Source organism: Salmo salar, chromosome 02 (genome assembly GCF_965601325.2).
Source record: "Salmo salar chromosome 02, fSalSal1, whole genome shotgun sequence".
Classification (NCBI taxonomy): Eukaryota; Metazoa; Chordata; class Actinopteri; order Salmoniformes; family Salmonidae; genus Salmo; species Salmo salar.
Genome location: NC_138292.1, coordinates 40,639,890 through 40,664,182, shown reverse-complemented (window position 1 = coordinate 40,664,182; position 24,293 = coordinate 40,639,890). Strand labels below are relative to the sequence as shown.

The following is a 24,293-nucleotide window of genomic DNA, read 5'->3' as shown; positions in this document are numbered from 1 at the left end:
TGGGAATGCATTATTTATCTTAAATAAGAGCCTATTTGAGGAGCCATCAAAGCAACGCGGGAAGGTTGGAAGAGAGTTTAAAGAACCGCGGGGAAGCCGTCGCCAAGATTAATGCAGGATTTTTATAAGAAATTAGAGGCTTAATGAAGTGGATAAAAAAAGCTGTCAGTGTATTATTGCATCTAAATTGTGGGGAAAGGGTGTTTAGTTGCCTCGCCTACCTCTGCACATAATGGGTCGTCAGTGGCTGTGAGGCTTAGTTTAACTGGCAAGGCACTTTCGTAGCGGAGCCATTCAACTGATATTTTTGCACAGTAAACCAGTGGGGGTTTATGGTTTGGTACATTTATTAAAAAGACCACACAATGTTGAACCACAGCAAACTCAACAAAATGTGCCATTTTTGGGCTAAGGCTTCAAATAATAGCATTGTTGAAAATGTAGGCCTACGTGTTTAGCCTATGATTTGATTAGCCTATGATATTACATATGGAAAATATATACATCAAATACAGATGTTTTTAGGCATGTTATGATGTTGTTTTTCTTTTAAAACGTGGTTGTCGGATTTATATACTTTGCCTTCAGCATAGGCCATTGACGAAGGCCATTGTCCTCCATCTCTCTCGGGTCGGAGCAAGTTCTTCCACAGCGAGCCAGTTGAGACCGCTCTCAGTCATCTCTTTGTCATCTGTGCCTGGGCATCTCTCCTCCAAGTGTTTCTGGTTCGATCCCTGTGGTTGTGGCTAGGGTTAAAAGCATTTGCATTGAGTCGATCATAGCCAATGTAGTCATCCCTGAAATGCATAGTGAAATTATTCAGGTAGTTTGGCAAACAACTGAATTGCAAAACACAATGAAAAAATGAGAACAGTCATTTGGCACCATCTAACGTTCATTTCCAGGTGTGCCAAGAGCGCCTGGAGATTTGGCAAGCCATCACATGAGCCTATGATACTGCACCAGATACATCATTGTGCCCTAGTCTGCCAAGTACACTACCGTTCAAAAGTTTGGAATCACTTAGAAATGTCCGTTTTCCATGAAAAAATACATGAAATGAGTTGCAAAATGAATAGGAAATATAGTCAAGACGTTGACAAGGTTATAAATAAGGACTTGTAATTTAAATAATAATTGTCCTTTAAACTTTGCTTCGTCAAAGAATCCTCCATTTGCAGCAATTACAGCCTTGCAGACCTTTGGCATTCTAGTTGTCAATTTGTTGAGGTAATCGGAAGACATTTCACCCCATGCTTCCTGAAGCACCTCCCACAAGTTGGATTGGCTTGATGGGCACTTCCTACGTACCATACAGTCAAGCTGCTCCCACAACAGCTCAATAGGGTTGAGATCCGGTGACTGTGCTGGCCACTCCATTATAGACAGAATACCAGCTGACTGCTTCTTCCCTAAATAATTATTGCATTGTTTGGAGCTGTGCTTTGGTTCATTGTCCTGTTGTAGGAGGAAATTGGCTCCAATTAAGCGCCCTCCACAGGGTATGGCATGGCGTTGCAAAATGGAGTGATAGCCTTCCTTCTTCAAGATCCCTTTTACCCTGTACAGATCTCCCACTTTACCACCACCAAAGCAACCCCAGACCATCACATTGCCTCCACCATGCTTGACAGATGGCGTCAAGCACTCCTCCAGCATCTTTTCATTTTTTCTGCGTCTCACAAATGTTCTTCTTTGTGATCCGAACACCTCAACCTTCGTCTGTCCATAACATTTTTTGCCAATCTTCCTCTGTTCAGTGTATGTGTTCTTTTGCCCATCTTAATATTTTATTTTTATTGGAAAGTCTGAGATATGGCTTTTTCTTTGCAACTCTGCGTAGGCCAGCATCCCGAAGTCACCTCTTCACTGTTGACGTTGAGACTGGTGAAGCTGCCAGTTGAGGACTTGTGAGGCATCGGTTTCTCAAACTAGACACTAATGTACTTGACCTCTTGCTCAGTTGTGCACAGGGGCCTCCCGCACCTCTTTCTATTCTGGTTAGTGCCAGTTTGCGTTGTTCTGTGAAGGGAGTAGTACACAGCGTTGTACGAGATCATCAGTTTCTTGGCAATTTCTCACACGGAATAGCCTTCATTTCTCAGAACAAGAATAGACTGACGAGTTTCAGAAGAAATGTATTTGTTTCTGGCCATTTTGAGCCTGTAATCAAACCCAGATGCTGATGCTCCAGATACTCAACTAGTCTAAAGAAGGCCAGTTTAATTTATTCTTTAAATCAGCACAACAGTTCTCAGCTATGCTAACATAATTGCAAAAGGGTTTTCTAATGATCAATTAGCCTTTTAAAATTATAAACTTGGATTTGCTAACACAACATGCCATTGGAACACAGGCGTGATGGTTGCTGATAATGGGCCTCTGTACGCCTATGTAGATATTCCATTAAAAAAAAAAACATTTTCTATTTTTTTTATTCAAAGAAATCTGCCATTTCCAGCTACAATAGTCATTTACAACATTAACAAAGTCTACACTGTATTTCTGATCAATTTGATATTGCTTTAAAATGGACAAAACAAGTAGCTTTTTTCCCCCCCAAAAAACAAGGACATTTCTAAGTGACCCCAAACTTTTGAACGGTAGTGTACCTAATGTCCTAAAACATCAAGTAAAACCAGAAACATGTGCTTTTGATGTGCAAGTGTTTATTTCATGTGAATGATAAAAACTTTGGCAGAATTGACAACAGTGGATTTACTATAGTCCCAAATGTCTACTATTTGCAAAAATCGAATGAACAAAAACAGGCAAAAAAACAACACCTTTCTTTCATTCAGGGCAGAATAATGCAATTTGGTCATTTTTTTCCCCCAGGATTCATTTTTCATTGTTAGACCTGGTCTCCCTTACCCACAGTGAAATACAATGAGCAATGTTATGTTGAGAATAATTTAGCTTGACGACACATTATTGCATACATGCTTGGAATGGGTTTTCCTATTGGCTTCATGCTGCGTTTCTTGTTTTGCGTGTGGATTGCTGTGATAAAACTGAGAGTCCTTGAACAGAACCCTCAGCTAAAGTGAAACCTTCACAAAGTTCCAACAAATGTGTACGTGAAGATAATAGCACAAAGACCAAATTCTAAATCCACCAGTGTTGTTCTATATGATACAGAGTGCCGGGAAGTGACTGAACTGGACCTGAACAAACAATTCACCTTCCACAGAACTTGTCTGCGAAGAACACTCCACATCTGTTGGCCTAATGCATTCAACCCCAACCACCTCAGACAAACAGGAAGCAATGGCCCAACTCCTTGTGACTCTGAGACTGACCTAATATAGACACCGAAATGCTGTCCAACATCTGCAGAGCTAAAGCACAGTGGAGAAGATTTCCAAAGTCGTTGTTTCTGTCCTATACGTGCCAGACGGTGCGATGGGGGATGACTGAATGAATCGACTAATCACGTAAGGCAGGGTTTGAAGACGTGGTGACCGGCATTTAATTGCCACCATTCTGTTTATCATTATCATAACCATCATTAAAACGATATGTCGATATATGCCACACAACCGGAATGTACAGATCCCATCAGAGACCTTTCCAAGTTAGACTGTTCCTAGATCTGTTTATGCCGTCTTGCCAACTATTTTATTCATGGTCACGCTATGGCAAGACAGCACAAACAGATCTGGGACCAGACTAGCTAATTCCTAATGGCATCGGACTCCACCTGCTCGGTAAAGGGTCACGCTCAAAGAACGTGTGACGTCATACATGTAGGAGTTTCCCACATTAGTTGAAGATTGGCATAGTTGGTTGGCTGTTAGTAGCATTTGGTCTATGACAAGCATTCATGCGGGGCAGTATTACGATTGGGTGTCAGAAAATATGGCTAAACTGACTACTTTATGCATAAGGGAGATATATATATCTAGAATGTGCTTGTACTCCATACCTCATTTGATAGCCAAGAAAATAAGCCAGTGCAATGGGGTATTTCCAGAAGACTATATTTAGAATATTTTGTCCGTGCAAGATTCTAATGAATCAGATATCCAACTGCAACAAATTGTAGTTAGAATCTAGAATGTTGTTTCAGAATCTATAAGCATCACTGATCAAACAGCTGGTAACAGGTTTATTTTTTACCTCAGTTTTCCAACATGGCATAGCATTATACAGTATGACACGTCAGCAACTTTGAGCATAGGGCCTACACTGGCAAATCAACATGGGGCAGTCATGAACCCATAAACACCAACTATCCTCTTTTCCGGACACACACACGCAGAACAGATGCAGAAAAATGCGGACACTACAATCTCTTTTGCCCTCTGAGGAACCCTGTTTTCTTCAGAATTATTGAAACCAGAAGCAATGTCTTGGGCAGCATACAGGCAAGTGAGTAGTGAGAGAAAGCTTGCAACAGGCAAGCTCAATCTAAGTAAGGCCTTGAGAAAGTGTTACTATGTGCGTTTTGGATAAACACCAAGCATTTCTTAGAGACTTCGACCCATAAGTCTGCACAGGGTTACACAACTAAACTGATCCCCATACAGCCTTTGCAGTTTCTTGTCCTTATCGAGGGTTACATCAATGTTTCATTTTTTTTTTTTTTAAAGTACTTCTTCACATGGATGAACCAGCAGCTAAAACAGACAACGATATTACCAAGCTTCCTCAGGGCTCTTGGGACTTGCAGCACGTGAGGCCTATGTCACTGAAAGTTCCCCAATGCCAAATACGCTTTTGCTTGTGTATACCAGTCCAGTTGGACTTTCATTTCGCTGTTTTCGTGCTGAACAGTGGAAAACAATGCCTTGCATTCCCACAAAATGTATGAATGTTCCTGGTATCTCTGCATTTAGTTTCCCTTCCATCCTAGCTTTGTAAGCTCGCAGTCCTCCTTACCCTCTGAGCTTAAGGTTCAGCCCTGACTCTTCATTTGAATTTTTAGCTCTAGTCCTCTTCCTGTGATTTTTAGGATCTGGGTGCGAGAGATATGATTGGTTTACTGAAAACCCCAATCCATTAGTCTTCTCTGCACGATCCTTCCCCATCTTTATTTTAGATCTTTCTGTCCTTTCCTATCATCTCTCCGTCGGTCTGTCTGTCTGTGTTTAGACAGTGCTCCGGGGCGTGCCGTTGAGTGTCACAGCCTTGGTGCAGGGCGTGCCGGCCGCCTGGGAGCCTGTCCACGGTGTGGAAACGCCCACCTCAAACACCTCGTGGATGGCCTTCCGGAAACAGTGGAAGTTGTAGTCTATCAAGCCTGGGGAGAGATACGTGTCAATAAGAGGAAGGTATGAATCTATTTTCAATTCCGTGACCTTAAAGAGACATTGAATATCACTCAGTCGATTACTCCATAAGTCATGTATTGTTGAAACAAAGAAGAAAACATGAATAAAATATCACCCTATCAAGATAAACCAATAACGCCCAGTGTGAAGAACATTTACAAAAACAATGGCAAAGAATAACTAAACCACTTAAAATGCATGCTATCGCCTGAGAAGCTTGAAATTCAATTGACTCAAGACATGATTACTTCCTTCCATTGACATGTCTGCATTTTGCGCTTGTGGGAGTGAAGTCACACTGGACTGAACGATAATGGGTCAGCAGCTATTGAGAGAGAGCTTAATGCAGTAATGAGGAAATGCTGGGGTGGATGGCTTGCCTTTGCGCTCAAAGCTCTCCTCTCGGAGGATGCAGACCAGTGCCAGGAACTTGGTGACCTCTTTCAGGTAGAGGACTGTGGTGTTGTTCAGCTTGATGATGGCCATGGACTCCTTGTCGTAGGCACTACCACTGCCGTCCTCCTTCAGACTGGAATAACACACACAATATAAAACAGTCAGTGTAAGGAACTTATTCAAATTGAAGACGTGTTTGATACAGAGACCTAACATATCAAACTTTATAACAAGACATGAAACTCCTCATACATGCTTATAACAAGTTGTAAAAGTATGACTTTATACTTGTCAGCTTGTAGGAAAGTGTTGTCAAAAAAATGACCACAAAACACACAGCTGTAAACTACACATATCTGACAGGAATTCAGTTAAAAAAAGGGAACTAACCCATAGATACAGGAGACATCTATAACCACGTCGATCATGTCGCAGCACAGCTCATAAGACTGCATGTCCACCGGACTGCTGTCTGTGGCGATGTAGATCTTACTGACCACGTCAAACAGAAAGGCCTTCTCTATGCCCGAGTTCTGAGGACGGAAGGAGGGGAAAAAGGGAGATGAGAAGTACCGGGGAGGAAGGGCAGAGAAACGGCATCAGTGGCCGTTTGGTACTCCTAAAAGCTAGCTTGGCAGAAATCTCTCAGAGCTATCTTTCAGGTCATGTCAACAGCAAAGGTTTCAAGGGTTTCCAAATGAATTATTGAGCTCCGAAGATAAAAAAAAGGACATACTTTATTTACCAATGCAAAACTGCGGTGGCTTAGCGTACATGTATTTTAACCGGGATTGAAGAGACTTCGGTGTATGGAAGGTTGGTCTTATACAACAACTATAAAAGCATTGCATGAAAGAGTCATCAGGGCTGGCGATGATGACGACGACGACACACGTCACACTGTGACTCACACACCAGAGACCATTTCTGCTAAGGCAGGGCTGGGAATTGCCAGGGACCTCATGGTAAAGGCTGTGGCGGTCATGAAATTTTGTCAGACGGTTATTGTCATGCAAAAGACTTCCGGTCCCGCGGTAATTGACCGTTAATGAACAGAAACACGTTTAGCATGTCCAGGCCTGCACGCAAACAAGCCACTGATGACCGCCTTTGGAACGTCTACATTTTAAAAAGTCTAATAAATCAATTGAAGACACACCCTCACAACGAATCCATGATTTATTTTAGGCAGGTCTAAAGAAACATTATGACATGAAGAAAATGTATTTCAGAAGGACAGAATAGGAGTTGGCCTCCTGAATAGGAGTTGGCCTCCTGAATAGGAGTTGGCCTCCTGAATAGGAGTTGGCCTCCTGAATAGGAGTTGGCCTCCTGTATAGGAGTTGGCCTCCTGTATAGGAGTTGGCCTCCTGTATAGGAGTTGGCCTCCTGTATAGGAGTTGGCCTCCTGTATAGGAGTTGGCCTCCTGTATAGGAGTTGGCCTCCTGTATAGGAGTTGGCCTCCTGTATAGGAGTTGGCCTCCTGTATAGGAGTTGGCCTCCTGTATGTTATCTGGCTATGTGCCATGCCATAGGCTTGTTCATTTAGTAGACATGATATGCTCATAAGTCCAGTGCCATTCTTTTATATGATTTAATACCAAGAAGAATAGAATTGAACTTAGCTGAATAAAACAGAAAGGATATTTATCCCATTCCAAAGTGAGTACACATTTGAAGTGGCTATGTTGAGCGTAAAAGTGATCATTTGAAACAGGTCTAATACGCTCGATTCAGAGTTATTTGGCAACTTCAGTGGTGAATGTATACAAACCTTAGAATGTCTTAGAAATCAAAACATATATAGGCTGCATGATGGCCCATTATCAAATGGGCAGGAACAGGGGATGCACTCGAATCGCAAATGGAGGTCGATTTCCCAACAGTTTTTACTGCAGTTACCCAGTGCTTCAATTTGGGAAATTGAGTGAGGAGAGGAGAGATGGAAACGCACAGTGGTGAGATATTCTGTAGCTAAAAAGGTGATGTGTCAGCCTATTGATTTGGAAAATATAAAACAATTCCCTATTGCCAGGCTATACAAATGCACTATAAATTGTAGTCTAACTCTATAAGCCACCCTGCACAATCAACACACCAACAACGTCGCCTAGACCTATACGTTCTCTCCCAGACTCACGGATAGAACGTTTGGAGCGTAGCATAAGGTAACCAGTCCATCCAGTATGCATAATAATACAGTCCACACTAGAGTACAGGCTAGAGCAATTATCTACCAAAGACAACTAAAATCCGTTTTTTTCCCTCTCCATGTTTTTCTGCCATGCGTAATATGCGGTAGGCTATGTATTGTATAACGGCAATCATTATTTTATTTCTGGGGGTTTTCGGGCTCATATATAGTATGTGTGTTTTGAATGAATCATCACCTTAGAAAGCGTTGTCCACTTCGTGGCGTTAAGGCTTTGAAACAACATCCACAACGACCATGTTTCCCCACTCAGTTTCAACCTGTTGTTGAACTTCTTTCTTCAAATTGATCCATCACGCTGAGGTGAGCATGATACCGTTTTGATGAAAAGTGTTTGATGTGATTTTCGATGGTATTTGCATTGATGTCAGAGTGGTTAGTTAGAGGGACAATAGAGCCCCGTGTACCAGGCCGTTAGGACCTGATGGTAGTTAGCGACTTGGATTACCGTGACCCAACGGTCACGTGGAATTTGACCACGGTCAGGACTCATGACTGCCGGTGTGGCGGTAATACGGTCACCGCAACAGCCCTACGCATGATACAATATTATCACAATACTTTGGTGCCGATACAATATGTATTGCAATTCTCACGATTCTATATGAATTGCGGTTTGATACTGGGATTTTATTGCGACTCGATGTTCCACACATATTGCTGCAGAGGGACAATAAAAGTGCTGAAAACATTTTTTAAAAAACAGAGTTTTGGTGCAGGTACAGCCAACTAGCAGGGATGGACTTGCTGAACTTGTCCAATGACAAACAGTTTCCGTTTTCCGTTGCAAAATGTTTTGTTATGGTGTTCACTAATGAATCCGACCCAGGTCAAATGAATGAAAGAAATGCAAAAAAATGCCTTCAAATCGAACAGAAAGAACTAAATCAAGAGGGAATTTGGTACTTACGGATATAAAGATGTTTAGAAGGTTTTCCAGTGTCGGCAGTTGTGGGATAAGCTTCTGGACCACTTTACTGAAGGCCTCAAATATTGAGTGGTCATAGATACTTGTCAAATAGAAACTGAAAGATATATCAAAGAAAGGGAAGTTAGCTATAGGTTTGCACAGGTTAGGACTGATTTGATAACTTAGTTCCTCGTGCTCTGCAGTTCAAGTAAAAACACAAAGTGAGACTGGATCATGTCACAAAACAGTAGGGAACATTAGAAAGTGAAAGCATTTCTCAGCTTTGAAACACACAAAGATAAGCTATAACCTAATAATGACCATGATGCTAGAATTTGGGACAGTCCAACTGCAGAAACAAAAATATTAGCAATGTATTAAAAAGCATTAAGGTAGCGTAACATTTGAAGGAATTCTATAAATAATTGTAGTGATAGTAACTTCATTGTTCCAAATAGAAAATTGGGAAACTTTAAGGAGTGCAGTTCTACCCAACAGAACCAAAGGCCCTAGAGAAGAGAGGCTACAGACTTCACACAGAGATGTCTTTGCAGTGCAGAGAACAGAACACATCTCAACTCAACACAACACGACATCCCTCCTCCCAGCTTCACTATAAATCCACCATTGATCCAACTGTCTGGCGTGCACCAACAGCAATCTCACCTTCCATAAAATAGGCCTACATCTCAAGAAAGGAAAAGCACACAGCCGATTGAAAGACCTAGTACTGAAAATCTGCAGAGCGTGTTTGAACCGGTTTGTCTGTTCATAAAACGACTTGCTAGGCTCAGTATCATTAATGTATGAAGGGCCTTGGCCTGTATCTGGGAAATGATCATCAGGGCATGTGATGATATCCCTATCGAAAACAACAATTTCAGCAGAGTTCAAATTTGAGGCTAAAGTTTCAACTTCAAAAGAGAAAATAGCAAACACTGAAGGCAGTAGGAGCATAACGGTACATGATATATAGGCTACATGGAACCCTTCAACATAGACAGTTTGCACCATGAACACTTGCTGTGGTGTTTATGCGTTAAGAGTATGACAACCATGTACTGGAAGTATACAAGCAAACCCTATGATCCAGGCCCACACACTGACAAGTGTGCTTGTCATTCATATGTTATTGCCCCAAATCACCGTCAAATGTTGGACCAAAACAAGGGATGTGTTTTGCCCCACATCACGTGGGGCAAAATATTTTTATTATCAAATATTTTCATCCAAGTGCTGTGTAAGGCAAGTCATTTCTGAGAACCCAATCTTACAAGCCTAAATAAACTGCCCAACCTTCTTTATGCAAAGAGAGGGAGTCGTGCTATAACAGCTAGGCTGACACTAACATGAAACTACCTGAAGCTATTTTCACTGTATCAATATCAGTGGAATCGCAAGTGCGATTTGATTCAGTCAGATTCCAAAACCTATCCTACTATTTAGAAAATAAAGTGACAGAGGTCACAACAAATGACTTGGTAGCACAGATGACTAGCTTGCTGTGAAAAAAAGATGGCTGACCAATGCTAAAACTGCTAGCATTTTAGTCAAATGCACATCAACTGAACTCCCATGAGGTCATTGCTGGTTTGAACAGTAGAAAAGCAGAATTAGGCCAATAGAATACTAACCAACAATAGCAAGGCAATAAGCTGAGAAGGCTAATTAATTTAGTGTAGCTGCTCTTTCTGTAGGTTTTCAATGCGTTTCCCTTGGCATACTGTAAACTCAAAAGGGGAGGATTAAAGGGATGGTTAGATTTTTGTTTGAACTATCCCTTTAAAGGGTGAGTGTTGTGGATCTACCTGAGGTGAAGCTTCTCTAGGCTGGCGTCTGCCAGGTCGTCGTTGGCTCTCTGGTGGATGTCCCTCTGGGTCTCGATCTTGTGGTCGTCGGAGAGGCCGTCCACTTTGTGGATGAACACCTCAAAGTTAATCTCAGGGTTGACCCTGTAGGCCCGCGACACGGTGAGGTGGAGTCTGCCCAACGCCTCCACATAGTCATCCTGGGCAGAAAGAAGACAAAAAGAAGAACACGCGCACAAACAGAGACAGACAGACCGAGACACACAGAGAGACATAGATCCTTAGAAAAGGTGGCTTAAAACAAAAAGTAGTGTACAAGTGTGCCTAAAAAGTAGACTACATGCATCTTGCTGCCTGCATGCACATTTCCATACTATCCAACACGCATAACGCAATCCCCTATGCCAAATTGCAATCCCCGACATCCTACTTGTTACAGTCCCCGTGGTGGGGGGAGTTAGACAGAATTCCTGGAGAATTAGGCTACTTTTGAGATTAAAGCAATCGAAGATTAACATAACCATCACAATGCTTCAGATTGCAAAATCTCAAAGTCCCACTGCAAAAATGACGTGTTGAGCAAACCTGCCAATTTATTTCCTTGCGAATTCTGCATCTGCACTGAGAGATACTGAACGTTAGTGAGATATGGAGTGCCACTCTGCCTCGGTACAGTGGCTTGTACAAACACATCCTCAATTTAACTCAGCAGGAAAATCTAAATAAACTGGCAAAATGATACAGTAGGTTTGTTGGACATACAACACTTAGGACACGTTACGTAGTTACAATCTAGTTACACCTCACAGATAATTGACAGCATTAATGGGATAATCCACCCCCAGAAATAAGAATCATGAAACTTCTTTCAATTTGGTGAAAGCCTATGTTCTATCAGTGGGTAAAATAACAATTCCCCCCAGTGATTTAACTTCTAAGTGGTCCGTCTGAACTCAGGAAATCGTGTAGGAACGCGTCATAGCTACATGGTTCTCGTCACTGGAGATATGGGATAACAAACTATGACATTTCATAATGCTTTTAAAACAATTAGGCCTACCTGCACTCCAGATCGCCAAATCAGCCAATAGATGGTATGGGCATACTTGTCTAGAACACATACATTCATTTAAATCGTCATAACAAAGTATATACTGTTTTTCGCTTAAATGTGCTCAATCTAAACCGTGAACCAAATTTATTCAAGTCAGTTTCTGCTTCAAGTACTATATTGCAATGCGCCCTGTGTGCCTATTGGAAACGTGGGAAAAGGCCGTCATTGCTATAGCAACGTACTCTGTACTCACTCACCTCGGTGAGAGACTCCTAAATTGATAGTGCCGTTTTAGGCAATTTTACAGCAAGCTACTTCACATGCTGATATTGACTTTGGTATTATTGTGTGTAGCTATGTTAGCTAGCTACCTAGCCAGCCCAGAGAGAGTATTGCATTGTGAGTTTTGTAGTTGACTTGCGCCGCAGATTTCCACAACAATTTTCACATTACTACCAACCTTACAACGACAAAATTAAACATTTGTTCACAAAAAATATTGATAATAATAGGAATTAGTGGTTTAGGGTGGATTATCCCTTTAAGGTTGAGAAAAAACACCAGCAATGAAGACACGGTGTCCTGTTCCGGGTTATAGGGATGTGACAAATGGACAATTTTTCTTAATATTTAAACTGCAAAAAAGAAAAAATTGTGGGGGGGGGGGGGGTCCGTTAACAAAAAAATATATAACTGTACCTCAATTCCACCATGAAAAGTTTGCATTTCCTTCTCAATGTGTTGCCATACAGGACTTCACTGCTGTCGCTTGCCTTTTTACGAACTGTTAACGTGATGACGTAGTGGTGGATAGTCAACTCCAAAATAATTTATTCCTTGACTCCTTCCACGTCGACTCCCCTTTCTGAGTGTCAAGATTCGATTCAGCTACAAATCCACTCCTAAGATTCAGTATTTTTGGAACGGAGGAGGCTGATTAGTTGCCGTTCCTCCGAAAATACAAACACTTGCATCTTTCATAGCGTGCTAGTGAGGGACGGAGTGAAGGGCATAATATAGGCAGGTCAGTCAACAGAGTCAGAACCGTGCACTTGGCCTATCTATCGGCAATTAAAAGCGGTCTTTTGCAATGGAATGCTGCATCTCACAATTTCTGAGCTTGCAATGTGTCGCAACTTCAGTAAAGCAGGGCCTATCAATGAATAGGCTAGGATATTGAGCGAGATGCAACACTTCGCTCTCACAGTCACACACAGTATATGCACATGTGCACGGGTTCACTTCACATGCGGTTCACAGCGAGGTAGCCAGGGCACCAAAACAGCTGAGAAGTTGATCCTCGCGCTTCAACCCTCCTAGTTGTTGCGGAAACTGACCTACTATGCTGTTTACTTTCTACATCTCAGTAAAAAATGTAATATATTGTTTTTCGGTTAGGGATTTTTCGTAACGTTAAAGATCCCAATTTCGTTTAAACGTTTTAACTTCCACACCCCTAGTTCATTAGGCAACAAACGGAAGAACGGAGTGAAACAGGGAGGGACTACCTGGACAAGTACAATGAGAAACGCTCAATTTCGTATTCTGTTGAAAAGATAGACATGTAGTGACTCTGAGAACTCCTTTCAACGTGATCATTAAATTGAGATAAACTGTGGCCTACCTGATTAAATTAGCTTTGATTTAGATAATGGTTGAGATCACTTTGTTCCAGGAGTTAGGATAAAAATGTGCACCGTCTTGGGAAAACGACTGACAATCAATTGTCTTTGAAGCGGTGGGTCACTTAACGTTTCAACATTAGAAGCTAATTCTGTGCTGCAGAGTAGAAGTAATGTAGAATACGCTTATATCATCCACTTCTCTATAAACACTAATTAAGTTTATAAACTATACAGTTTAGTCAGTTTGAATACATTTAATTTATTTTAAAGACCATAGAACAGGTTCAGACATTACCCATGACATGAGTATTCTGTTAAAATGCTGTGGTCTGAAGGGCTTTTTCCCTTTCTAGTAATTCTATGGGATCAGACATTTGTCAATTATGTTGTTCAACATGTCAGTAAGCAAGTCAACCATTGAGTGGAAACGTGTATTAAAAACACAATCTTTTCACCTGTGCGTCAATGACGAATATCAAAGCCCCCGTGCCTCTGAAAATCATCTCGTAGTCAAAGGTGGGGTCGAAGAAGTCCACTTGACCCGGGAAGTCCCAGATCTGGAAGTTGACAAACGAGCTACTGGAGATGTCGTCCTTGTAGATCTTGTTGGTGCTCTCCAGGAACAAGGTCTCGTTGGGAGACATTTTGTGGAATACCACCTGAAACAGGAAATTAGACATCGTGCTGTTAAGACAAAATGACCACACCTAGACCTACTGCTTCCTTCTCAAAATATCAAAGAGAGACACTCCATTTTGAGAGTTTGTTATTCCGTCACGTACCTAGGGTCACTACTACCGGAGGAAAAGCCAAAGCACATGTTTCTGGACTAGCAAGAGGCTAAAGGGAAGAAAGTTCTCGTCGGCTCAGCACTTAGGGTCATGGATTTAGATGTGCCTTCAACAACAGTGTAGCACTGCACAACCATAGTCTACGAATTAAAATATATGAGAAGAACACAAATAAGCCATGTAACTAAATAGTTTCGCGCCGTTAAAAAGACATGCTCCGGTACTTTGATGACTAAAAGTATTTTATTTAAACCTCCCACCTTGGGCTGGATGTGTCAATGTGTAGTTCATACATGCATAATCTATGAGCAGAATTACTTATTTACCTCAATTAGACACAAAATCCTTAGTTTGAAAGCAACTGTTTTATTGAAGCTGTGTCTACTACTGAAGCAGAAATACTTTTAGATTCATTTCAGGTTATAGGATTTCTTCCTCCCTGTATCAAATGGGTGAGTGCATTGCCCCCAATATCTTAGCGAGAACACCAAAATGTCTGCTACAAAACAACTACATCTATGATAAATCATCTAAAACTGGCAAACAGGGATGAGTCAAGTTATATGGTGCATCTAGAATGAATTGCATTTTCCTGGAAAGAGCATACTTATTGCACCATATTAGTGACATGACTTGCAAAATGTGTGGCTGTATCTGTGCTGTCATGAGTGAGGTGGTTTAGCAATATAATGTTGATTGAGAGTGTCTGTCCAGATTTGGGAGCGCCAGAGAAGGGATTTTAGACAGACAGTCACATGCCCAATCCATACAGGTGATGACACCGCGCACACACGAGTGCTGAGCAAGAAACATGCTTTCACCTGATAAATGATTAACAAGTTACCTAGAAAATGTTTTACATAAATACGGTTGAATTAATTGTATATTGTTTGCACTCGTTAGCGGAACCAACTAGCTAACTCAGAAAGCTAACATCAATTGAAATAGTTGGCTGAACCTCCCTAGAAACAGTGGTGGAAAAGGTACCCAATTGTGATACCTGAGTAAAAGTTGATACCTTAATAGAAAATTACTCAACTAAACGTTAAAAGTGAACGTCTAAAAGTATTTTGTTTTAAATATTTAAAAGTAAATGCAATTGCTAAAATATACTTATTAAGTATTGAAAGTAAAAATCATTTCAAATTCCCTATATTTAAACAAACCAGACGGCACCATTTTTTATTTAAGGATAGCCAGGGGGCACACGCCAACACTCAGACAACATTTACCAACGAAGCATTTGTGTTTAGTGAGTCCGCCAGATCAGATGCAATAGGGATGAAGAAGGATGTTCACTTGGTAAGTGCGTGAATTGGACCATTTTCCAATCTTGCTAGCCATGCAAAATGTAACGAGTACTATTGGGTGTTATGGAAAATGTAACGTTAGAGTAAAAAGTACATTCATGTTCTTTAGGAATGTAGTGAAGTAAAAGTAATCCAAAATATAAATTCAGAAGTACAGATACCACAAAAAACTACTTTAGAAACCAAGTATTTTTACACCACTGCCTAGAAAGAATGTAACACCACGGAGTTTTTAAACCAGACCATCTCTGTAGATGCTAGCCATACTAACGTGTTTGCTTGTTTGTCATGTAGCAGTAACTTGCTATCCAGACCAGGATGACAACTGGTCTTTGACATAGAAGTAAGGTCTGACGTTCAGAGTGGATGCATGTTACTATATTAACCTCAGGAATGTTTAGAAGTTGTGGCAATGATAGCTATAGTTACTGATTAAACTAAAATAAGGCGTTATGTAAAGACAGATGAATCATGTCCGCCGAGATCGTTCCTACCTTCTGTATTGACGACTTGCCACTTCTTCGCAAACCCATCAACAGAATTCTAGGTTTGCTGTCAGATGGAGTTGGGCTATCCTCGATGTCGGCCTCCTCTTCTCCATAGCCAAAATCTTTGGGAAACGAGTCCGCTACCCCGTAGCTGTCTGCCAGCGGTTCCACTTCGTACTGAATCGACATTTTGACCCGACGACGCTCGCTTCCCCCAATCCCCCCCCTCACCCTATTAGTTTTACGCAGTCCTGCTTTTACCGACAAATCCTTCCACACCGCCGATAAAACGTAAAATACAGTTTAAATGCATCGATAATGCCAATGTTACTTGCAAATCCAGAGTGTGTTGTAATATTCTCCTTTAGATCTTCGGGTCCCCTATGTTTCCCTTTCGCCGAAAACCCTGCTCTTCAACCACCTCCGAATCTAATTGGACGATGTACATAGGATGCGAATAATAGTTGGTTAACCAGGGTGTCAATCTGTCGAGACTGGATGTTCCCTTGTCAGATGTTTTGCAGTCAGCTGACCAAGTAGGCTAGTGCCAGAGAGGACGAAACAAAGCGAGAGGGTCCACTCCCTTCACAATCTGTCCCTGCGGGAATACAGCGATAAGCAGACCGAACTTAATTTATACCTCAAATGAGACCGATAAGCAGACCGTATGTCTTCCCGCTAGTTAGTGCGGAGACAAGAGCATCTCGTCATTATATACCGTATCTCTGCTAGTGCACATGCTTGTTTTGTGACCTTTCAGCTGGAGTTATTTTGGCTGGAAATGTATAGTTTTTACTGATTTATTTTGTTTTGACTAAGGGGGGTCAACTCACGATGGACGTATCCCTTTGATTCATAGTAAAATTATACAATCAATTTCATTCCAGTATTGTTTTCCATCTGTGGAATGAATCCACATTCAATCAAAATATAAAGTGTAAAACTGTCTGTGTGAAGTCTACAAAATCACCAGCAGAGGGCAGAAAAAGACCGTACAGAAAGTATTTCAATAAACTACACTGCGCATGCTCTAAGCACGAGCGTGCTTGTATTGAATTCACGGCTACCAGGGAAACTTGCTTGTTGTTGCAGGCTGTGAGAGTCGTCAGTTAGCAGTAAAGCCAAGGTTTAACGTCAACTTCATAATGGCACACTACAGAGTAAGTGGACTGCATATCATGTTTTACATTGGCGTGAGTAACGATACAAAAATGGCATGGTTTCCACAACCAGGAGAGCTTAGTTTTCCCAGATGTAACATAGCGCGTCACACACTTGCTAGTTAGCTGGATAGGTAGAGGAGTCAACTATATGGTGAAGGACATTTCTGATAAACTTCACCAACTGAGTGGAGCCGAGACCAGGCTTTGTGGAATGTAGTCCCAACTACATCGATTCGCTCAAGGTCAATTACTTAAAAAAAAAAATGTCAATTATGAAACGGCCACATTGTACCTATGTTTGCCCTCTGTAGTTGCGTGCCCTTTGTTTGCTGAAATCATACTTTTTCAAGAAACTGTAATCTAATACCACAGGTATAATCAGTTTCCAAACCCAGAGGCGCAACATCGCGAGACTTCCGAGAAAGCTTGCGAAGCAGACTAGGCCGGGGTTTGGTGTTTGAGAAATCAATGAGATAAGTGAAAATGTTTCCCTTAGTTGTTAATTTTCATAATCTGAATGCACAACCTGGATTCGAGCCAATGTCTTAAGTAGTTGAACATGTTATTACTCTAATTTCGTGAAAGTTACAAACTGACAAACAACTTTATATCGAAGGAGTACCTTTTGGTTTGACGGATTGCACATGCGCAGTTCAGCACGAGACGACCGTTCGACCCGATGACGCGTTTCTACGCATGAGCTTCGCTAGCCAACGTCTCCATGAAGTCGCCTACCTTGTGATGGGTTTTTGTATTGACGAAGCAGTTTTAGTTTATCTTCATATTGATACCATCACCGACTGTTTCCTTGTTGATATTAAATTGGCACATGCGCATTTGCGATTAGTTGCCATTTTAGAGCGGTGAGCAAAGTCGGTGGTTGTATATGATTAACGTCTATTGAAAAAGTGTGGATTTCAGCAAAAAAGGCACGCAAACATGGGTACAAGTTTTATCATTTAAAGTATTGACCTTGGGCGAATCGATGTAGTCTGAGCTAGATTCCACAAAGCCTGGTCTCGGCTACACTCAGTGAAGTTCATCAGAAACAAACTTCACCATGGAGTTTAGTCCGTTACTGGCTGGCTAGCTAAACCTGTAGCTAGTTCGTTTATTACCAAGGTACAATACTCAATTTGGATGACTTTTTTCCCCCCCCCCCAATACACTGTAAGGAAGGCTGTAATCATTTTTGCAATCTAGTGTCAATAAGCTATAATTAGATTCCTTGATGGAATAAGGTGAAGGCCATGTGGTGACGCCCTTGCTTCCACCTGTCCAATTATGTTTTATTAACAGTGATTACATCAAGGGAGGTATGAATGCACAGGGCCTTGTTCCTTCCCTTTCTTGGGCAAAATGGTGGCAGCAAACATCAAGCAGCATGATGGATGAACTAGCTAATTACTGAACCCTGAATGAATTGGAAGTATCATTTGTCTCAATCCCAATGTGTCCACAGGCTTCAGAGTCCAAACGAGAGCATTTTCGGAGATACCTGGAGAAGGCTGGTGTCCTTGACAGCCTCACCAGTGGTGTGTTTATAACATTTCATGAACTTTAATTGTTACTTATTTGACCTATGCAAATTATGAAAACGGCTTGTGCCTTTCCTTATTGCAGTGCTGGTGGCATTGTATGAAGAGACGGAGAAACCCAACAATGCCCTTGAGTATCCTTTTAAACATGTTTTTTCTGTTTTTCTAATGAATATGTCCTACATAATGTAGACATGCATAGCTATGTTTTTGGAAGGCTATGAAACGTCAGAGACCCCTCCTCCCATTCAGAATCTGACCTTTCTGTTGCCTTTAGGTTCTAGCAACCTGAGGTGCTCACACAGACAGAACAAGTGTAGACTCTCACAGATCGTGATGGGATGCTTTTCTAAAATATTAAAATGACACATTTTCAATGGCAACGAGGTTGAGAATGAATTTAATTTCTTTAACAAGATCCAGTTTCCTCAAGCAGCACTTGGGTGTGGCTGGCCAGGAGTCTGCAGACACTGAGGCACTCCAGCAGGAGCTGAGAGACATGAGGCAGAGGTGTGAGCTGCTGGCGGAGGAAAACAAAGACCTCAAGAACAGGGTAGGCCTGCCTATGATTATTTTTCATTGAGTATGTTGATCTATATATGATGGGCTTGAACTTTTCATAACTAATTCATCAAATCTCTGTTTTTACACATTTCCTTAGCTTCAGCGCTATGAGCCTACGCAAGAGGATGGCGCTGCCGAATAAAAAGTGACTCGGCTTTATTGAAGTCATTTTGTTAGAAACTACGATTTTTTTTATGGCAAGCCAAAACCAACAACGGGAGGCAAGGGAGTTTATGCACCTCTGTTCTTTTTATTTTCTTTATACTATGTTTAAATATTTAACTTATTTTGTATATTTGATATATTGAAATCTAATAGCTTTTGTCCCTAATGATTGTCTCCTCCCTCTCATAAAAGCGAACCCCCTTTTTCTGCTTTCAGTGTACTTCATCCTACTGCACCCCAATGCTTTGTCTCTAGTAAACAAACAGTGACATAATGGTCTTTTCCTTTTTAATCACATTCACATATTTGTTACAATATAGAAATCTTACATCATGATATCACTTTTGTACTGTGTGCGCAGAGGCTCTGCTGGCGTTACTTGAAATGCATAAGAAACTGAAATACCCCACAACTCTTAACAGAAAAGCTGTGCCTAAAAGAACGTGGAGACAAGTTCATCAACAGGGCCATTGTAACCGTCATACATGGTTTTACAATGATAGTATGGACATAGTTAATGCAAAATAAAAATCTAGATAGCAGCTTTTATAAGTATGAAATTAGGTCTTTCATGCAATATACATTATTTAGACTATGTACTCTATTTCCAGTGGTCAATAAGCTGCTTTGGCTGCGTTCAGACAGGCAACCCAATTCTGATATTTTTCCACTAATTGGTCTTTTGCCCAATCAGATCTTTCTCAGACCTGATTTGATTGTTCAAAAGACCAATTAATGAAACAAAATTCTGAATTGGGCTGCCTGTCTAAACGCAGTTCTAGGACATATTTTCATTGTTCAGAGAGAAACTATGGTGTTTAAAATGGACCGAAACACACAGAAAGCATTCAACGGTGTCACTGCTGTGTGATCTGTACTGTGTTGTTTTTTTCCTGTCTTACCCACAACAGTTTCAAAAGCAGGTCAATATTCCCAATAGCAAATCCCCACACCCAATGTTTGATCTATGTCGTACGTCATCACAAAGTATGACAGAGGCTTTGAAGCTGGTGAATACAAAAATAAACTACCACGTAGAGGAGATCAACACTACAGAAACAAAGAGGTGCCATCTTCTAAAACAGATCTATTCCATTTTACTGGACTACTGCAACAGATCCACCTCCGAAGCAGTTCGCACAATGTCACAACTCGTGTCATGTTCTTCTGATCCTTGTTTGAACTGAAGTTTTTTTTGTCTGACGAGGGATAAAAGATAAGGTTTTACTCTTCGTATTCAAACTTGTAAATCTGTGGGGGCTCGCCTACTGCTTGCGTTGCTTGTGGATGATGGTCGGCGATTGGAAGAGGGTGGTCTGGGACTATGCTGTGACCCTGAACTTGAGTCCTCCAGTGAGTCTGGGGTGGAGGGACGCATTTTGGGTTCCGATTTCGATGCAGTCCGGGCTTGGTACCCACCACTGGCCTTAGCACCCCCATAAGAATCTGTGTCTGAGCTTTTGCCCTCCACCACTGTGGAACAATTTGAGGGAGCGTTGACCCTCCATGTTTTCCTTCCGGCACCTACTAGCAATGTCGGGCAGGAGGAAGCGTGAGATGCGTCCCTTCGGTGCATGGGAGAGTCTGCAGACTCCTCTGGCTCCTCCTGCTTTGGCGGGGTCACTGAGTCGCAGGGCGGTGAGCGGCTGTCACTGCTGGTGTTATTGGAGTTGGAGTTGTGCTCTGTCGGGCTATGTGCAGCATTTTTTTGTTCTTCCACGCTCTGTTTACCAGCCAGTTCACCCTGAACAGGGAGGAAGGCAGATGCGTTGATAAGGGAGGGGTAGGTGTGACCGTCCTGGGCCCGCTCCAGTAGGAGGTTGTAGCCACTGGGCGCGGAGGCCATGGTGGGCTTGCAGCCTGAGGAAGCAATGCATGTCTGATGCACCACGGAGTCTTTCTTGGTTTTGCTGGAATAGAAGTCGTCAAGCTCGTCTTGCAAGTGTGGATAGTAGTCCAGGATGCCCTTCTTGACCTTCTTGTAGCCCAGGTGCATGATCTCCAAGATGTTTAGGAAGAGGGAGACTACAGCGATGCATTGCATAAAGACCATGAAGACACTCTTCTCTGTGGGCCGGGAGACGAAGCAGTCCACCGCGTTGGGGCAAGGCTCACGCTCGCACTTGAAGAGAGGGGAGAGCTGGAAGCCATAGAGGATGTACTGGCCCGTTATAAAGCCTACCTCCACGGCGGAGCGGGTAATGATGTGGGCCACGTAGGTACGCAGCAGGGACCCCGACAGCGGAGCCTTGTTGAGCTTGCCTTGCTCCAGCTGCCTCACCTCTCGCTCAATTGTTTTCCGAGCTGCCACCATCTCCACGTCCACCAGCTCCAGCTCGCGACGCAGCAGGACCTTCTTTTTCTGCCGCTCCTTCTCCAGGGCTCGGAGGCGGTAGAGAGCATGTCCCATGTACACCAGCGAGGGCGATGAGACAAAGATGACCTGAAGGACCCAGAAGCGGATGAGGGAGATGGGGAAAGCCAGGTCGTAGCAGACGTTCCGGCACCCGGGCTGCTCCGTGTTGCAGATGAAGTCGGCCTGTTCATCGTTCCACACGTCCTCGGCCGCCACACCCAGCACCAGCATGCGGAAGATGAATAGGATGGTGAGCCAGATCTTTCCCACCATAGTGGAGTGGATATGCACCTCCTCCAATATCCCCCCTAGAAAATTCCAATCCCCCATCTTTACACGGGCATCGGTGTGTCTGTCAGTAGGAGGCAATGCAGGGGCGGAGAGAGGATGGAGTCAATTTTATCATTTCGTCATGTTAAAGAGGCTATATGGAACTTTTGCCTTTTGGGATGGCTCTTGAGCCTAAGGTCCCTCAATGGACAGACATATTGCTCAGAAATTCTAATTGGACATAAAGGGACATTCCTCCCTAATAATGATGAAAAGCATTTAGGGTTTACCTAAAACCAAGGATTTTTTGTTGTGAAATAAGACATGTATTCATATTAATATCTATATATAAACCATACAGCCAACTTTCAAGCCACAATTTGGTATTTAACAATTGGCAACTAAATTCCTTACACTAGTAATTTCAACAATACATAGTAAAATGTAAATGTTATTTTCTATGCAGTTTGTTTTAAAATCTGTATTTCATTAACAAATACTCTATGAAAAATATATTATTCCACTGACTATTTTAATCCCACAAAGGTTGCTTTACCAATTAAAATAAATATAATTTAAAACTAAACATGGTTAAGTCATTGACGTACAAATAATGAATTGCAACAAACCTTTATCAGGGAAAAAAGGAAATGTACATCGAAGACAGATTTTAAATGTATCATGAATATGGATATTTGTAAAGCAAATATCAAAATGTACGAATTAGCAAGCAGTCGGTTAGCATCATGTTTATTATTTTCCTCTCTTGCTCCTTTCATTAGTCCTGTTTTACCAAAAATAAAGGCATTCCCCTCGGTGATTTAACTTATAAACAATGAGAGAAATCAATGAGAGTCATTTCCATTTACCTTGCAGCAGCATGGACAGACTGCCGGTGATTTAAATCCCTGCGGGTCATCCAGCCGCGATGAGGCCACCAAAAAGCTTTAAAAAAAATCGTTTGTGCCCCCTCCACATCTGTCGATGCGCATCACCTGAACTTCTGTGACCCGAATGTTACCAGGATTGCCAGTGCCAGCAATAGGGACAGTACACTACGTACGACTGAACAGTTGAGACAGCTGCCAGTGCCAGATTCTGGTCAGTCAGCGAGATGATAAAATCAATAATCAGAGTTCTACCAATACAGTACAAGATAAATCATAGCCACACAGCAATTGTTTCAGCCTATTCATGCTTGACATTTATTGATTCAGGGTTATAGGTTAGTTAAGTAATATGTCCTTAATTTTAAAAAAAAGAAAGTGGAATTAGTCCCCAAAAAGTACTTGGTTAAAAAGATATTTGGCTTCTCCTAAAGGACTAGCTGAACTTAAATTTGAACAGTCTAGTATGGCTTGAATGTATAGCCAGGAATCTAAGAGCGAAGCATGGAAAGTTGTTGTACTGGACAGATGGCTTACTTATTAGGTTCACTCTTGTCTACTGTCTGAAGACTCTATAGGCTGTTGTTGGAGACTCCATAGCCCCCGTGAGAGATGTTTGGTGCAGTTAATCTGATGTTTGATGATCACTGTATATACAGGCAATGTGATGGGAGTTTCTTTTGAAATCAGTTTCTGGTTCTGGTATCCCCCAAACAACATAACGCTATGGCACACTGTGCCACAACTCTTTCAGATCTATCGGGTTTTTTTACTCTTGTAATGCAATCAATAGGTCATGTCCGATTTCATACTCTGGTGCTTCCCCTCTGTAATTAAGTTGTTTCTGGCAGTTGACAATATTTTTATCCATTTACAAGAAATCAATTACTCTGGCTTGTGGCAATTGAAGTCAGTCAATTCAGGAAGTGATATGAATTTAAAAATCCAAACATTTTACAACTTTTGATATAAATAGCTTCTCCTCTTCAGAAAATAGATTCCCTTTTTCAATCATTCAATTGGAATTTCAGTTTACTTCTAAATAGACTGCCTCAATTCGAATTGAGCTCAAACCTGCTTACCACCGATGTTAAGGGTACAGTTGAAGTTAGAAGTTTACATACACTTAGGTTGGAGTCATTAAAACTCGTTTTTCAACCACTCCACAAATGTCTTGTTAACAAAGTATAGTTTTGGCAAGTCGGTTAGGACATCTACTTTGTGCATGACACAAGTAATTTTTCCAACAATTGTTTACAGACAGATTATTTCACTTAATTCACTGTATCACAATTCCAGTAGGTCAGAAGTTTACATACACTAAGTTGACTGCCTTTAAACCGCTTGGAAAATTCCAGAAAATTATGTCATGGCTTTAGAAGCTTCGATTAGGCTAATTGACATAATTTGAATCAATTGGAGGTGTACCTGTGGATGTATTTCAAGGCCTACCTTCAAACTCAGTGCCTCTTTGCTTGA

At 41.7% G+C, this 24,293-nt stretch overlaps 3 protein-coding genes across 4 annotated transcripts; 1 reads left to right on the top strand and 2 right to left on the bottom strand.

The window, feature by feature from the left end:
* Positions 1-2,656: 2,656 nt before the first annotated feature.
* rragc (Ras-related GTP binding C) lies at positions 2,657-16,286 on the bottom strand. Its single transcript, NM_001146468.1, is given in 2 exon segments — positions 2,657-2,913; positions 15,874-16,286. Coding segments are annotated over 2 exon segments (201 nt in total). The 5' UTR covers positions 16,061-16,286; the 3' UTR covers positions 2,657-2,899.
* On the top strand, positions 15,269-19,511 carry LOC106582967 (c-Myc-binding protein). 2 transcript variants are annotated; one of them, XM_014166633.3, is made up of 6 exons: positions 15,269-15,375; positions 16,964-17,031; positions 18,497-18,569; positions 18,658-18,706; positions 18,996-19,125; positions 19,234-19,511. In XM_014166633.3, the coding sequence occupies exons 2-6, from the start codon at positions 17,017-17,019 to the stop codon at positions 19,276-19,278; spliced, it is 312 nt and encodes a 103-aa protein (XP_014022108.1). In that variant the 5' UTR covers positions 15,269-15,375; positions 16,964-17,016; the 3' UTR covers positions 19,279-19,511. The 2 variants fall into 2 exon arrangements, with proteins under 2 accessions (XP_014022108.1, XP_082819094.1); XM_082962968.1 differs by lacking the exon at positions 15,269-15,375 and having other exon boundaries at positions 16,878-17,031.
* A 1,027-nt stretch (positions 19,512-20,538) lies between these two features.
* Positions 20,539-21,987, bottom strand: gja9a (gap junction protein alpha 9a). Its single transcript, XM_014166606.3, has one exon. The coding sequence runs from the start codon at positions 21,985-21,987 to the stop codon at positions 20,539-20,541; it is 1,449 nt and encodes a 482-aa protein (XP_014022081.1).
* Between the last annotated feature and the right edge of the window lie 2,306 nt (positions 21,988-24,293).

Bases quoted from the DNA above. Each gene is read 5' to 3' on its own strand.
- LOC106582967 (XM_014166633.3), top strand. The intron at 18,570-18,657 runs GTGTGTTTATAA...TCCTTATTGCAG, and splicing joins CCTTGACAGCCTCACCAGTG to TGCTGGTGGCATTGTATGAA. The intron at 19,126-19,233 runs GTAGGCCTGCCT...ACATTTCCTTAG, and splicing joins ACAAAGACCTCAAGAACAGG to CTTCAGCGCTATGAGCCTAC.
- gja9a (XM_014166606.3), bottom strand. From the start codon at position 21,987: ATGGGGGATTGGAATTTTCTAGGGGGGATATTGGAGGAGGTGCATATC.